The following is an 18177-nucleotide window of genomic DNA, read 5'->3' on the forward strand; positions in this document are numbered from 1 at the left end:
TAAATTTGTCATGATATTGCTACTTAACTATATTCGAGTAATATCAAATCTTTTGTTTTGTTCATTTAATTTTTACATTATATATATATATATATATATTTACACACACACGCTATATATATATATATATATATATGCATGTATATACACATATACATATAGTCTCACGTTCTCTTGTTTTATTACAATCATAGAATTTTACAGAATTGTACAAATATGATAATTTTTATAACTCAGAAAAAAAAAAAGGAGAAGAAGAAAAGAATACCATCTTTAATAGATTTCATGTATAATAGATAATTAATGGTATTGATCTATATATTTTGTTATCGATCAAATCCAATGGGCCGTATTACGTGCTAAATGCATATTTTTTTTTTTTTAATTTCCTTTCTCTTTTTTGGCTCAAGAAATGAGTGCCAGAAAAAGAAAAGATTTACTTTTTTTTTTTTTTTGTTTGTTTATCTTTCAATTTTGCTTTTACAAATGTTCCTATATGTCACCAGTAATAAAATCGGTTGTTACTATATTATGTAACTTTTTGCAATATCGCCATGATAAATACCTCTTTTTGGTACATATATTATAATTACTGCTATTTAATTATTATTATTATTATTATTATTATTATTATTATTATTATTATTAATATTATTAATATTATTATTATTATTATTATTATTATATTATTATTATTATATTATTAATATTATTGATGTATAATTTTACGATATTTAATTAAGTGTTTTTTATGTGTGAATTTTGTACTATGAATATTATTGTTTGGTATATATATATATATATATATATATATATATATATATATATATATATATATATAAAACAAAAAAAAGAAACAAAAAGAAAAGAAAAAAGAAAGTATTCTGTTTTTACACGTGTCATTTTTTTTTTTTAAATTTTTTTCTTTCTCAAAACACAAATCAAACCGCGTTCCCTTTTATATGTTAAGTAAATAGGTCATTAGATCGACGTTCGTCACGCCAGGTTGGTCCTAATATTTTTGTCGAATAATCACTGTGACGATTTGAATCTGTTACACATATATCGATACATAGCAATGATCCATACGATTTATTCGGATTTTGTCATATATTCATTTTATTTTTTATTTTTTACTTTTCAATAAAATAACATGCGTGATAACAGCAAGTGTCTATTGTTCATTCACGTTACGTTTTCGATCAGTAATTTACTTTCATGACAAAAGCAAACGCTATTAGAGCTTCGTATCTGAATCTGGATATTTCCCATAAACCGGAAAGTACTACTACATCCTGTCCATGTATGTATATACGTGTATATATATATATAGATCAATATAGAACTCTCACGTTCGTGTTAAAAAAAATAAAATCGTTCAATAGAAGTTGAACCGTCGAGTAGAAACGACCGAGAATTGTTTGTCATGTCTCGCAACTATTTTTCATTAACAATCGTCGCGTTAATATCGACGACAACGATCGACGTAACATCAACAGAAAGATCGTCGGTGAATTCTTCGTCCTACGTTAAATTTATCGAAGATCGATCAAGGATCGTCGGATTGATAGTACCTTCCTTCTTTCATCTTCACAAATTCAAATTGGAAAAGTTAGAAAAAATCACTAGTACTCCACCGACTACGGATTGCATTTGTGTACCGTATTATCTTTGCGACCCTAATACTACAGTGATCATCGATGGAACAGGAAACATAGACATAAGGTGAGATTTTGTGGGATTTGTATCATTAAAAAAAAAAAAAAAATAAATAAATAAACGGATGTTAATTCGATATTTAAATAGGTATCGAAGATGTACAGGAGATCTCGAAGTTTGTTGCAAATTACCTAACGTTACTGCAGCTCCTATTGTCACTCCAACTACTATGACTACTAAACCACCATCAACGGCTCCTCCTACGACTCCTACAACATTACCTCCTACAACACTACCTCCTACAACACCATCTCCTACAACACCATCTCCTACAACACCACCTACCACCGTAACAACTATGCAACCTACGGCTCCAATAATCTTTCCAACAGGTTACCCTATCCTACCTACTGGAATACCTGGTATTAATTGTATATGCGTATGGAGTTGGCAATGCAATCCTCAAGATGTTGTAATAATTGGTACATCCGGAGAAGGTATTATTATTCCGCGTCAACAGACATCTCTCTGTCCAGGTGTTGGACAGGTTTGTTGCAGATTAACGTCTAACGTAATACCAACTATCATCACACCTACTGTACAACCTCAGACAGCACAGATTTGCGTTATTTGCGGGAACACATTGCAATGTACTAACGGTGCTAATATCGTTATACCATCCGGTACGAATATATTTAATTCCGCACAATTAATTAATTGTCTTAATAATAATAATAATAATAATAATAATAATAATTGCTGTCAAGGGAGTGGACCTATCACCAACGTTGATACAACTGTTATTATTAATGGTCTTGGACAAATGAAATTCCCAGGTACATCAAATGCCTGTTACTGTGTCAAAAGTTGGCTCTGTACTCAAGGAAATGTCGTTAATCTCGATGGAGCTGGTATTATCGATCCAAGATTTACTATTTGTACATCGGCCGATGAAGTTTGTTGTAGACCAGCTGGTATCATTGCATCTAATCAAGTCTATTCTGATTTTTCTGCTGGTCCACGTGATCTTGTTATTAATAATCCAATAGATCCTCTTGATATTCAAGTCGTATGCGGTATTCGTGGTACAGCTAATGCACCTGGTATAATATTGATACATATCTTATCAGTATTATTTAATTATCTGCATACACGTGAATTAATTTTTTTTTTTGTAATATATTAAGTGTATACGTATATATATATATATATATATATATATATATATATATATTTTTAGCAACACCTTATCCAACATCATCAGGTAAGACCTATTTCGCTGAATTTCCATGGATGGTATCTCTTTTCGCGAAACAACCAGATGGTAAATATCTGTATCGATGTGGCGCATCTATGATCAATAATGGAGCTGTCTTAACTGCTGCACATTGCGTTACAAAGTAATTTAATTTTATCGTTGATTATATATAGGTATATAAGGATTGTAAAATTATAACTCGCATACTCATGCATTATCTCTATTTTTTTTTTTTTTTTTTAATTTTAATTTCATTCAATAAGATTTCAACAAAATTCATTTTTGTTTCGCATTCGAAACTGAGTTTTTTAAAGATATGTTATACTTGCATTGATATAATTATATAATTATTATATATATATATATTTAGTAATTAATCGTAATAGTGTAATATAATTATTATATACTGTACTCTCATATTTAATTCTTAGCACAGTATAATTATAATAATTTATACTAATTACAGTACAGCATGTATTATAATTTTTAAGTAATACTATAATTTATAGTATAATTAAGATAAACCTTAATACAATTATAATATTATAATACTTGTACTAAAATAGCTACTATACTTATAACAATCTAAATAATATTTATATAATCCAGATTAATTTTCATAAGACAAAAACTAATCATAAAAAGAAATAAGGTCTTTTCTTATTTGTTTTTCTTTGTTTAGTCAAGAAAATGGTGCATTGGTCGCTCGATTTGGACAATGGAATGTGAAAAATAATAGCGAACCGATTCAAGAAGCAGGAATAAAAGCAATCATTCCTCATCCACTTTATTATAATGCCGGTTTGTTTCATGACATAGCAATTCTGATTTTAAATTCAACAGTTAACTATGCAACAAATATTATTCCCATTTGTCTTCCACAACAAGGAATGATTTTTTCATCTGGTACTAGATGTTTTGGAACTGGATGGGGCAGTAGTGCCTTTGGTAATATCTCTTTAATTTATATAATTAAATATCATAACAAAATAATGAATATATAAAATTCACGATTCAAATATATTCCCTTGTTATTAAAATTTGAAATATGAAGGCTCATCCGGTGAATATCAAGCAGAGCTAAGAAAAGTTGATCTACCAATCGTAGAACGATCAGATTGTCAAAATCGTTTAAGGACAACGAATTTAGGACAATCCTTCTTATTACATGGTTCGTTCATTTGTGCTGGTGGTGAACTTAACAAGGACACTTGCCGTGGCGACGGTGGTGGGCCTTTGGTTTGTCCAACTGCCACTGGACAATTTATTCAGGTAAATTTTATATATATATATATATATATATATATATATATATGTATGTATGTATGTATGTATGCGTGTAACATCTACAAAAACACCTTCGTTAAATTACATAAAACATAATTATTTATTACAGGCTGGTATAGTGTCCTGGGGTATTGGTTGTGGCGAATCTAATATACCTGCTGTTTATACTAGCGTTTCTCAACACAAACAATGGATCGATCAACAACTCGCAAATTATGGTGTACAATATTAAACATCAAGGTAGTTATTATCGATATAAATAAAAAATTTCATATTTAGTTTTGTCGATCTGATTTTTATTTTTATTTTTTATCTTTTTCTTTTTTTTTTTCTCTTTCTTCGTTTGATCACTCGGTACGAAATCGTGCGTTCTATCGTTTTTAAGATTAAACGAATGAATATCTTACTCGTACGGTATTAATAAAGTTTTTTTTTTTTTTTTTTTTTTTTTTTTTTTTTTTTAATAATTATTATTAAGAAATCTTCGGTAACGTAATCGAGAATTGAAATTTCTTATGAAGTCAATTATTTCTCCCCTTCCATCCCTCGATCCGCTCTCTATCGGATATACAATTAAAAATATCTTACGGATGCTTACGTAAAAATATAATTTATATCTGAGTAGTTAAAATCGACCTTGGTAAAATAGTTTGCAAGGTAATTAAACAAGAACGAGATGAAATAAGATTCGCTTGAGTTCACATGGAACGAGGTTGTTTAGTACGATTTTGCGCATTAACCTCAACTCTTCCAGTAGCCGTGATCGTCTAGTGGTTAGGACCCTACGTTGTGGCCGTAGTAACCCAGGTTCGAATCCTGGTCACGGCAATGTGTCGTACAAAGATGCATTGTCACGGTGGAAGATTTTTTTTTTCTTTTTATTTTTTCTTTCTTTGTATTTTTACGACGTCCAATCGTTCTTTTATTTATTTATTTATTTTTATATTTTTCTCTTATTATTATTATTATTATTATTTATTTATTTTTTATTTTTATTATGATCAAAAAAGCAAGTATATCAGATTTTTTTTTTTTTTTTATTATTGAAATAAATATATATAATTGTTTGTTGCATCATTTATTAGAGCGTGTAATTATAATTATTAATTTCTTCACTTTTTTTTTTTTTTAGTTTCTTTTCGTAGAATCTTAAGATCTTCGTTTATTTTTACGATTAAAGGATAAAAAATAAAGTGTGTGTGCGTGTATATATTAGATTTTCTTTTATTGACATATATGGACTTATTATTTTCCTTGGAAAAAATCAAACGTGACGCTTTTTTACGTCATTCTTTTATACGTGGTATTTTTTCTAAGTCACTTGTTATATCCGATTGTTATTATTTTTATATCGTTTCGTAGAATCTTTGGATTCCTTTTTTTATTTCCTTTTCTCTCTTTCTTTCTTTTTTGTTTTCCTTTTTATTTTATTTTTACAACTTTATTTTTATGACGATAGAAAAATTTATATGGATATATATATATACATAGATTTTTTATTAATATATCTTTATAATTTTGTAAACAATGCCTAATTATTATTATTATTATTATTATTATTATTATTATTATATTTTTTTTTTAGATATTCTTGGAATTTTAAGATTTTTTTATTGTTCTTTTTTTATCTTCTTTTTTCTCATAGATAAAAGAGCTATTTCATTGTATTCGTTTTTCATTTGACAAAGTCGATGTTTTCTGTAAACGTACAATCAGATAACACAAACTATAAAACAGACGCAATTGCAACATCTGCGAAATAATACTGTTGCTCGCAATAGTGTCGTTATCCGTGGTCAACGATCGAATCAACAAGAGTCATCATTAATGACTATTAACTCGCATGCGATGTTGTATTATTTTCGTGACCCCTTTTCTATATATCAAGATTAATGTATATCTTCTATATACAAAATTAGATTAATTACGATAATATTGTTAACTAATAATATCTTTAACATAGATCTAAATTTTCATATTATTCGTAATTTATTATTTTATTAAATATTTTTAGAAATTTATCTTTCAAAGTGTTCTATATTAAGATATCATTTTTTATAATAATAATAATGATGATGATGATGATGATGATGATGATGATGATGATGATGATGATATATATGTATATAAATTATTATATAATTATTTTATATTTAATTTTATACATACCGTCTCAGTTTAAACTATATGATCAAATTGATTTTATAAACAAGTGTATCGAATAAAAATTAGTTAGATTGTGAGAGGAACAATGTAATATAATATTTATGATAGATATTTCATAGAGAACGCTTTTCTCAAGATACAAGATAATCATAAGAATTTTTTTTTTTTATAGGAAAATCGATATTTTGAAAAAAAAAATATTAATTCATGAATTATCAGTCGTTTACAAGAAAATTCTTCTAGGCATTATTGCTATTAAACGATTTATGAAACTTCATTTATCAACTTTGACGTCATAATTCGTTGAAATAGCGATGAAAATATAATTAAAAGATTGCTAATGACATCTTTATGACGATTAATATTATATTTTTTTTCTCCTCTCAAAAAGTTATCAATTTTTATTCAAAATATTTTTTTTTTAAGGCATTTGGATCGAAGATACTTGACCGTATATCCTTTGTAAAAAGGACACTCGGTATAATAAAATATATATATATATATATATATATATATATATATACGCGTATTCGTATAAACGTTATTTAGTCGAAGATATTTCGTGGAATACACGTCGGAGGACAAAAGTGATCATTTTAGTCTGACCTTAACACCAAAAAATCGGTAATTCCATTCATCGGATTTATAAATCCGATGATGTAATCATCGTCGATGCGAAATCGAGGCGCAAGTTTTTTCCTCGTTCACCATTCCCCGTTTAATTTCGATGAAAAATATTACGTTCCGACTGAAACACCTCAAATTGTGTGTTACGTAATTTCGAAAGTTTTTATTGTTCGATAAATATGATATTTCCGTAATAATATTACAAGGACAATTAAAAAATTATTTCCAAAAATATTCAAACCTTTTATTCCTGTAATACATAGTACATATATATATATATATATATATATATATATATATATATATATATATATATGTTAATTTGATAATATCTTTAACGCAGATCTAAATTTTCTATATTATTTATAACTCATTATTTTATAAAATATTTTCAAAAACTCATCTTTAACATATTCTACATTAAGATATAATTTACAACAACAACAACCGCAGTAATAATAATAATAATAATAATAATAATAATAATAATAATAATAATAACAACAACAATATAAGTAAATTATTAATTTATAAATTTATAATTTACGAACGATAAATCATTATAATTTATAAATAAATTATTTAATTTATGCGTAAATATAAATATAAATATATATATTTCGTTCTTTGACCTGTTTTTTTATTTTTTTTTATTTTTTAAACGACTTTTTTCCGTTCGAACGAGGAAAAGAAAATTTTTTAACGATTAATTAAAAAAAAAAAAAAAAAAAAAAAGAGAGAGAAAAGAGAGGAAATAAAAGGGTATCGAAAGAAACAATTTCTTTGTAAAATGTGATCGATTAATACGATACGATAGTCGTCAGAACTTTGTAATGTGGGGAATGCCACGATCTGGAAGAGAGAGAGAAACAAGACAGACATTAGTTTTATAAGTATATACAAGATTCTCTTGAACGATATACGTAAGAGACGCCATCTGAGGAGATACCAAAGTTTTCTGCATTTAAGATGGTGGGGAGTAGTTCTCTCATATAACCAGAGAGAGAGAGAGTAGAAAATGTAGAAGTTAAGCACACAGTAACACGAAGTACTACTAACGACGCTACACGTACAATCAGGAAACGGAGTTCCGGAATTCAGGGTCGCTGTTTTTTTTTTGTGTGATATTGTGCTGAATATATAGTGTTTTCTATATTTTTTTTTTTTTTTTAAATTTTTATTTCACCCTGCCACCCTGAAACAACGGTACAAATTTTCAACGTAAGCGAAATTTTTCTTTTTCTTCGTAACGATTCTAATATCGACGTTTCGTTTTGAAAATTCGTTCGATCAGAGAGAGAGAGAGAGAGAGAGAGAGGGAGAGAGAGAGAGAGAGAGAGAGAGAAAAGATAATAAACATTTACAAGTTCGTAAAAAACAAATACATTCGTGACGACGTTTATCGCATCGAAATTATTAACAAATATATTTTGATTTATCGAGCTTTCGAAGAATCTCGAGTACGAGATTAATTATTTGTATTATATTCCGTATTACAAAATGTCGCCTTTGTTTTTACGTTTCATTCTTTTCGTTTGATAAATCTTTCGACGATCGTTGTCATAGAAAATTTTCATCGTTTCATACGGTACATTAAAAATCAATATTGTCTTTTAATGTTAATAATTGTATTCGTTTGAAAGGAATGTATATGTCAATGTTTACCGTACACGTGCATCGATAATTTTACATAAAATACGCGAATTATGTTAGTCACGTTCTCGTTTCTTCTTCTTTTTCTTCCTCCATCAATATATCTACACTTTATCTTATAATTTAGGATTGTCGATATTTGTGTTTCCTGTCTCGATAAGAATCGCATGAAGAAATCGGTTTTTCCGATTTATTAACATCGATGACCTCTCTCCTCTCACACGAATTCGACCTCGTATCGTATTTTAATTGCTATTTAATGTACAGTTTTTCTCTCTCTTCTTTTTTTTTTTTGTTGTTGTTAATTATTTCACATTGTCAGAATAAACAAATAACAAGGTGAGAATCGTTAAGATTATTGCGATGTCTTAACTAATATATTTTCCATATACTAGTTTCTATATCGGTTGTCCTTGAGAAAGGTCAATGCCAAGCAGCCTTTCTCGATAATCTCAAGAAGACTCTAGCAATCGACTAACTAGTAATATTAAATGTTTGCGTAATTATTTTCTGCCATAAACGATGTATTATATTATCTATCGTATTGATCTATGATGGACGTTAAAAGAATTCTTTTTTTCTTCATTAATTCTTTTTTTTTTTTTTTTTTTTTAAATTGAAGAACAACGAAAACATTATTTATGCTTTGAGTTCTTGATGGTTATCGTTAAGAAATCATTTACATAAATATAATGATAGGTCTTAAGCGATCATTATTACACGGCTTATATCATAGACATGATTAAATACATATATACATGCACACACGCACGCACTAAAATCTATTTTATACGTATATCTTATTTTAGATAATAATAATAATAATAATAATAATAATAATAATAATAATAATAAAACAATTTTGATAAAACATACTTGGAAATTTCGTAAAAGAATTTAATATCAGTTTGATATAAACTTTTCGTTGTTGTATCTGTGTTCATGAATGATTAATTAGAATAATAAAATGAAAAGGAATAATGATAAACGAAATTATTAACTCCACGATCTTAACGCAAAGCGATGCTTCTTTCATAAGCATTGAGAGTTCAAAAAAAAGAAAAAAAGAAACGAAAAAGAAGAATTATAATAGCGATTAATAATAATCTCTGGATATTTCTTCTTCGAATCAGGTGTTATTTTTTTTTTAATTAATTTATTTTATTAATTTTCTTTTTTTTTTTCTAGATGAAGACATTGGTGTCACTTTTGGGTTGTATCGCTCTATGTTTAGCCGTACCATTACCACAAGAAGATAAAAATTTAGATAATTTGATCAGCAGCGTCTTCGGTAGACCACCTTCATCAACAACTCAATCATCCAATAATGGCGACTTAAATTCTCTCATTGAGAATGCTTTAAAGAACAGAGACGTTACCACTCAAAGAACGATTCTTGGTACACAAAATAATCCAACTAATAAACCAGACGATTGCGAATGCGTACCTTATTATCAATGTAGAAACGGTACTATCTTAAACGATGGAGTTGGCATCATCGATATCAGGTCCGCTTTTGATGATAAAGATATTAATGTTGCGGGGTGAGTGCGTTACCAAAAAAGTCTCTTTGACACAACAAGTGTTCGATCTATTGTTTTTATTTCTTGTCTATTGTTCTTGTTTTATATTTTAATTGCACGAATTTTTATCCCAGGAAGAGATCCTTTATTGGGCATGCTTTTGATTTTTTTTCTTTTCTTTTTTTTTTTCTGATAAGAGTTCTATTTGGATTTCAATACTTTTTATAGTACGTGATTGGTTTGTTTGTTTGGTTCTTTTTTTTTTTTTGGTTTTGCATGGGTTTTTTTCTTTTTTTTCTTTTTTTTTTTTTTTTTTAAGATATTTTTAACAATATCTAAAATATTTCAAAGGGTACGAATTTTGAATCGATAGCAAAATTATTATCGAAGAGATCGATTGAAAAGAAGAATCTTTTTTGTCGTCTTTTGAATAATCTTTTTCCCGAACAAATTCTGAAAATGAATAGGAAAAGATTTCGAAGAAGAGAGTAAAATCGTTTCGTATTATTTTTATACAAAAAAAAAAAAAAAAAAAGAAAAAAGAAAAAAGAAAAAAAAAATTATTAGCAATTTAAATTAGAAACGGAGAAGTAAATGAAATGATTGTATTCGTTGATCGTTAGATAATAATTCTGTGGTTTCTAGGAATCATCATACGAAGCTCTATTTTTAATATCGTCTCATTTATTATTTATGCATGGGAAAATTGTTAATCTTTAAACATCGGCTTCGATTTGGATTCGATCATCGAAAATAGTAAATCGTAATTCGCATGAGACTGTTTTGGGACGCAAGTAACTTCGTTTGATAATGAATAACCAAATATTTAACTACGAAAGAATATTACTTTGAACTTAACAGATGATTATACGTTCCATTATTGAAATTTCTTTTCTTATAGAGTCTCTGGATCGTGTGATAATTATTTGGACGTTTGTTGTAAGCCACCGGATCTTGTAAGGAATAACGAGGATCCAGTTACACCACCACCGGTAGTAAGAAAGGGTTGTGGTCAGAGACATCCCAATGGTGTTGGTTTCAGAATTACTGGAGCAATGGATAACGAAGCTCAATTTGGTGAATTCCCATGGATGGTAGCCATAATTAAAGAAGAAGGTATTGGCAATGAAGGACAAAAATTGAACATTTATCAATGCGGTGGTGCACTTATTCATACTAGAGCTGTCTTAACAGCTGCACATTGTGTCAATGGGTAAATGATTAATCGTAGAGAGATCCCTCCTATTACTCTATAATTATATTCTATTTTTTAATCGTATTTTTTTTTCTTACCATCGTTATATCATTTAACAGAAAGAAACCTTCGGAGCTTAGAGTACGTGCAGGCGAATGGGATACACAAACGAAAAATGAAATTTATGCTCATCAAGATCGTAATGTAGAAGCTATAGTAGTACACGAGAAATTCCATTCGGGTGCTCTTTACAATGACACTGCCATATTGATCCTTTCTGAACCAGTCGAATTAGCTGAGAACGTTGACGTCGTTTGTCTTCCCGATCAAGGTTCTGTGTTCGATGGAAGCAGATGTTTTGCCAGTGGTTGGGGCAAAGATGTCTTCGGTAAAGAGATTAAATCTTTCTTCAATCATTATTCGATCATTTTGATTTCTTTGGTGTTTCAATTTCTTTTGTCTTTACGTTTAATCGATGTCAATTGTTAATTCTTAGGCAAGGAAGGTCATTATCAAGTAATTCTGAAAAAGATAGATCTACCGATCGTTCCTCATGATACTTGTCAAAATACTTTACGTCAGACCAGATTAGGAAAATATTTCGTTTTGGATCGTACTTTCATTTGTGCTGGTGGTGAAAGAGGAAAAGACACGTGCAAAGTATTTCATCGTTATATTATTCTTAATATTTTTATATGATCAGAAATTATTATTATTATTATTATTATTATTATTATTATTATTATTATTATTATTATTATAGGGTGATGGTGGAAGTCCTTTGGTTTGTCCATTAAAGAACGATCCTAATCGATATGTTCAAGCTGGAATCGTTGCATGGGGTATTGGTTGTGGCGAAGATGGAACTCCAGGTGTTTATGCTAATGTCGCTGAACTTCGACATTGGATCGACGAACAAATAGTTTATTATAATTTGGATAATACCATTTATCAATACAAACCTTAAGAGAGACTGACATTTCCGTTAATTTTCTCGGTCGATATACTTCATTTTCTTTTCTTTTCTTTTCTTTTTTTCATCATAGCTTTTTTTGGACTATATTTTATCGCTATATTTTATATGTTAAATAATTTTTATACCGACAAATACACATTTATCGACTTATCTCATATATAAGAATGTATTCTATATGGACTATTATATATATATATATATATATACATATGTATACTTTTTCGTATATACATATGTATAAGCGTATATTCTTGCTGACAAAATAAAATATAACAAGTGATATAAAAATTATTGCTTAATAACGATTATTATATTTCTTGTTTTTATTTTAATATTCCAAGATATTTTTAATATTGATTTGATATCGAAACGAATTGATTAATATTTTAATAACATTGAAGAACAATAAAATAGAAAAATTGTTATAAGAAGTTACAAAAAGATACTTTTTATAACATGATTTGTTTCAATGATTTAAAAAAATTGAACTTTTAACTGTCTACCATTTTCTATATTATGCGTTATTTCCATTCTATTTAAATCTGATAAATAGAGATGAAAAAGGATTTTCATCATCTGTAGATTTATAACTTGTTATAATTACTTACAAAAATAAGCTAATCTTTATCAACTTGTTTGAGATTATTACAAAAAAAAAAAAAATTAAATTAAATAAAATTAAATTAAATAAATAAAATAAATGGTTTATAATAATAAGTCATTCTTGTTATGCAATTAAACACACATTTATTATATATTATATAATCAAACATTTATATTATATAGTACTACAAACATTTATTTTATTTTATTTTTTTAATTTCTCAAGTAGTAAACATGTAAATCATATGTGTAGATCTTGCTCGCGCTACGTATATATTCGATCAGATTAGTACGATTTTTATGTTATGATTATTTATGTTTGCTCAATATTTGCTCATCTTAAACAATATCTATACTTGACCGATCTTTTTTTTTCTTTTAAGCAATTTATCGCCTTATAATTAAACATGGCGGCATAGATGTACGCATGCGCACGTGACCACGTAACCACGTGACTCGTTCGATTCGATACTAGCTGACAGTTTTCTAAAAGTGACGCTACGAGGCGCTTCGATCAATGCATTTGCGAAAGTGACGTCGTAATTTTTCCTGAGTGTAGTTTTAATTCGTTTTAGTAGTGATCAAGAAGAACTCGTTAAGAAGATAAAAGATAATAAGACAAGAGATTATCTTCCTTGATTGTGGAAAAACATGTGATTTCTCTTGCCTAGAAAATAATTATTTGTAAATGTTATTCTCAATTAGAAGAAAACTTGAGTTTTCATCTTTTATCTTTCTGTCGTTATTGTCGTCGTTATAGCTTCGTATATAAACATACAGATAAATGCAATAAGAGAGATCGTTTTCATTTTTTACGTTATACATAAATATGTATAATAATCCATCGCTATTTGATATATATGTATCTGGTGATTCGACATAACCTATAATCTCGCACGTTTTATTGCTGATATTTTGTTTGATCGTTACTTTATTATCACTTAAAAAACAACGATTGTTATTTATGCCTCATGTGTTAATTATTTTTCAGTCATTTAAAGTCTACATTGCTTGATGCGAAGAATTAAAGATAGATATTTTAAGTAGTTAGAATGTATGTCTAATTTTTCTAATAGTAACATTATTATTACTTCATTGTTATATGTATTATATATTTTATGCGCAAATATTAAGGTTTATACGTTTATATGTTTGAATGAATTATTAAGAAGATTATATTTGAAATTCTACGCTAATCGTGACGTTTTCTAAATCTATTTATGTGTGTGTATATATATATATATATGTTTAAATGTTCTTTGATCATAATAACGAATTGATTAAATCAAATATAATTAAATCTTAGATACAATGTTATTATTTTCTAAAATTTCAAACTGTTCGCTTGACAATTGCCAAAATGGTGACAAGTTAATTGATAAACACTTTTGTATTAAAAATTAATGAAATGACTGAATCGATCTAGATGAAATTTTACAGAATATTTATGTAAAATGATGTTTACTTAAAAATTTCAAAATGGCGTTAATTTTATTATAAATATTTTGTAAAGTTGAAAATCAATATAAAAAATTGGTAAACATTCTTAAATACTATATATTTGTTTACCTTATTCATTGTATAAAATAATTTATTAAATATTGATTATAAAAAAAGAAATGGAGATTTTTCTATAAAAGTTTAATCACAGTTAAGAAGATTAAATGATCTATGGCAATGTCCGTTTCGTTTTAACATGATTGTTATAATAAAGAATATATCACATTTGTATATATATTCCAATATATTGTAACTATTGAAAAATATTTCAGGAATATTTTCCAATGTAAAATTACTTAAAGATATTCAAAATTATATCCAAGATTCTTCTTCATCTTATACCAACAAATTATCATCATTTATAAGCAGAACCAATAACAACAATAACAAATATAATAATAATAAAAAAAAAAAAGAATAAAATTGAGAATTTAATACTGATCAATTTTGACTTTTGCAATAAATAACTCCTTTTTTTTTTATTTTATTATTTTTTTTTTTTTTTTTTTTTTTTTTTTTGTTGAAGTAAATGAAGTAAATTTAAGCGCTTAAAAATATGAAACATTACATCTAAGATTCTTCATCATCATATACCAATGAATTGTCTGTTTCGTTTTACTTATAAGCAGACCTAAGTAACAAAAAGATATCATAAATCTATCGGGTTAAAAAGAAAAAAGAAAAAGAAAGTTAATGAAAGAAATTAATAACATTTAATGACTCACCACGAATTCCGAGAGTTATAAAACACTTTCGGTCAAGTATAAGTATCCCTTCTCTCAGGCAACTGGTATTGCAATTTCGTATGTAAATTTTGCGTGTTACAGAAGATTATCCATTTGCATGTAGGAGTTGAGGCCTGAAAAAGAAGAAATTTATAACAAATCTGTGACCCTTTTGAAAAAGTAATCTTTTATATATTTCTGATTAAATATCATAACTTGACAACACGCTTACGAAAAAATCCATGCTTTCAAATCCATTCGCTCTCAACGTCTAATACAACTTCTCTCGAGCCTGGCGCAGCACATCCAAGTTTTTCACGTAAACTTCTTTTTTCTTTCTCTCTCACTTCTCTCACCTCTCTCTCCCTTTCTTTCGCTCTTTCTCTCTCTCTCTCGCTCTTTCTCTCTCTTTCTCTCTCTCTCTCTCCCTCACTCCCTTTCCTTAATTTTTTTGTTCTATATTTTTTTTTATTTTTTTATTTTTATTTTTTTAATGTTTTTTTTTTTTTTTTTTTTTTTTTTTTTTTTAATGATCGTTATTATTTTTTTCTTTCAAATATAATCTTATACTGGAATCCTCAATTTTCAAAATTTAAAATAATATCTTAAAGATTGTACTGAAAAAGAAAAGAAAAAAAAAAAAAAAATAAAATAAAAGGAATCTACTGGAAAAATCATCATGTCAATGGAAAATTCAATTGTATTCCATTAAAATGACATAATCTCATTGGTCGTATCCTAGAAGAAAAAACTTTAGTAAGGAAAATCAGGATAGCAGGCAGTTGAATTCCACAGTTTCACCTGTAATTTTTTTCCTGTTGTGATTACAAATATTTTATTCTCCTATAAATAGTAGAATGAAGATTAGAAAAGAAGAATTATGCGGGTGTGACAATGCAACGAAGTAGTTGCAATCTTATGAGATAAAGCAAATCTCCTATATCTATGATCGTCATAGAGATAATAATTATGAAAATCTTTTATACCATAAATATTAATACGACCAGACATACTTATATGTCTATTATAATTAATGATACAAAGAAATACGAACAATTTCAAGTTCAATTTCGTTATTGAAAAATAATATTTGAAGTACGTATAATAAAAAAATATATTGAAACTATGCGATTAATATCCCACATTTATTTATCAACATACTTGGCGAGCAAACTTCACATTCTCTATGCTCATTATTGGAAATATTAATAAAGGAGCAGAATAAGGTCGTGTGTCGCTTAATCCAAAAAATAAAAAAAAAAATATATTAAAAAAAACATGCTCATTCTCGCTCTTCTTTCGCTTCCCTTTTTCTTTCCTCTTTCACTCGATATTTACATCAATATCAATGATACAAAATTTGCACGTTAAATAAGGACGTAGAGGAGATATAATTATTACCACATACCCCAAAAAAAAGAAGTATCTTAAGAATTCATATTGGAAACAACATTTCCACAGACTCTCATGGATCAGTAAAGGCGATTTCTTTTTTCTTTGTAATTAAATTTTTTGCACACGATTATAATAAATAACGTACTCTTTGTAACACACACGCACACTCTTTCTCTTTCTCTCTCTCTCTCTCTCTCTCTCTCTCTCTCTCTCTCTCTCTCTCTATCTATCTATTTCTCTCTCTCTCTCTCTCTATCTCTCTCCTTCACAATTTTTCATTGATAGAATTACTGGTCTGTAATTAAATACAATATTCTGAAAGAAGATTTTCTTTCTAGCAATGTCACTTTTTTCAAACATTTTAGACATAAACCATTTAATATAAATTAAAGATTACTGTAATCAAAATTTTAATGAATAGAACCAAAATTCATTTGAAATGAATAAATAATGCCAAGAATGTTTGAAATATTTTTTCCAAGTCCCTTAAACCCTCTATAACTTGATATAACTCTAAAGACACTTTCAATCTTATCACATTTTATCGTCAGAAAATTAATTATTAATCCAAATAATAGAAAATTAATTTTTATCAAGTATAAAGCACAGTTTGTATAATGTAGTGCATATCTAATAAAATAAATTTTCATATCTCTTTCGTATAAATTAAAACAAAATTTCACATTTCTTTTATCATAAATTTTAAAATTGAGTTACAGAGAGTTAACATACATTTCATACTCGAATCGTGTATTCAATAAACGATTAACGAATGAAACTGTTTACATGATATATACACATATTTTGTCACAAGTTTCGTTTTCGTTAACTTTCCTTTATTATTTCATACGAGATACACGTTTTGAGATAATGAAATGTAGGGGACTAGTACGTTTGTTTTCCATCCATATATTGTTTACAGACCTCACTCAGTCTTCTTATATGAACGCAGTCAATTTTTCATTTATAAAGATCGACACACGATAATCATTTTCGTATCTATTTTCGCAAGATTTACATAATCTCGTGATTACTGTTTTTCTATTTCTCTCTCTCTCTCTCTCTCTCTCTCTCTCTCTCTCTCTCTCTCTCTCTCTTCATTTTCTATCCTTTTATATATTTTTATGTTAAGCAACAATTGCCGGTTTCAAGGTGCTGGAATAATAACTGTATTTTCTAATGTTCAGCACTATCTTACATAGAAATAAAAATTAAAATGATGGAAAAGATTCTTTCAGTATTGCACAAATTGTTTCGAAAAAGTCTGTGTCGAGAATTATTATTTACTGCTTTGAGGATTTTTGATTCTAACGATACCTTTAAATATATTCATTACATTACAATGATTTGTCTTTTGTATACCATAAAATGTGTGTATATACATAAAATATATGTATGTATTTATTGAATTTCAATATTGCTTATTATTAGATTAAAAATAAGCTTAAATCATAGAACATACTTGTAAAGTTGATTTCTTAAAAAATATACATTGTTATCGTTAGAATCAACAACCCATTCACTGCTCACTCTTTCTATCATCGCAATCACTTAAGAGATGAGAATATCAAATGCGTGTACAATATTACAATTCTTTACAGTTATTTACA

The 18177-nt window shown here is 27.6% G+C and overlaps 1 protein-coding gene and 1 non-coding gene across 2 annotated transcripts; both read left to right on the top strand.

The window, feature by feature from the left end:
- The first annotated feature begins 1411 nt into the window (after positions 1-1411).
- On the top strand, positions 1412-12341 carry LOC122636968. Its single transcript, XM_043828703.1, has 12 exons — positions 1412-1725; positions 1807-2342; positions 2427-2762; positions 2900-3059; positions 3600-3865; positions 3972-4189; positions 4314-4433; positions 9839-10194; positions 11075-11386; positions 11488-11756; positions 11865-12028; positions 12132-12341. Exons 1-12 carry the CDS (start codon positions 1427-1429, stop codon positions 12333-12335), a joined length of 3240 nt encoding a protein of 1079 aa, XP_043684638.1. The 5' UTR covers positions 1412-1426; the 3' UTR covers positions 12336-12341.
- Trnah-gug lies at positions 4961-5032 on the top strand. Its single transcript has one exon. It is a non-coding gene; the product is annotated as a tRNA-His (tRNA).
- Positions 12342-18177: the final 5836 nt, after the last annotated feature.

Source organism: Vespula pensylvanica, chromosome 24 (genome assembly GCF_014466175.1).
Source record: "Vespula pensylvanica isolate Volc-1 chromosome 24, ASM1446617v1, whole genome shotgun sequence".
Lineage (NCBI taxonomy): Eukaryota > Metazoa > Arthropoda > Insecta > Hymenoptera > Vespidae > Vespula > Vespula pensylvanica.

What these genes read in the sequence shown, in the direction of transcription:
- LOC122636968 (XM_043828703.1), top strand. Translation starts at nt 1,427, where the DNA reads ATGTCTCGCAACTATTTTTCATTAACAATCGTCGCGTTAATATCGACG. An exon ending in GCTGCACATTGCGTTACAAA is followed by an intron (nt 3,060 to 3,599) that starts GTAATTTAATTT and finishes TTCTTTGTTTAG; the next exon opens with TCAAGAAAATGGTGCATTGG. An exon ending in TTGGGGCAAAGATGTCTTCG is followed by an intron (nt 11,757 to 11,864) that starts GTAAAGAGATTA and finishes GTTAATTCTTAG; the next exon opens with GCAAGGAAGGTCATTATCAA.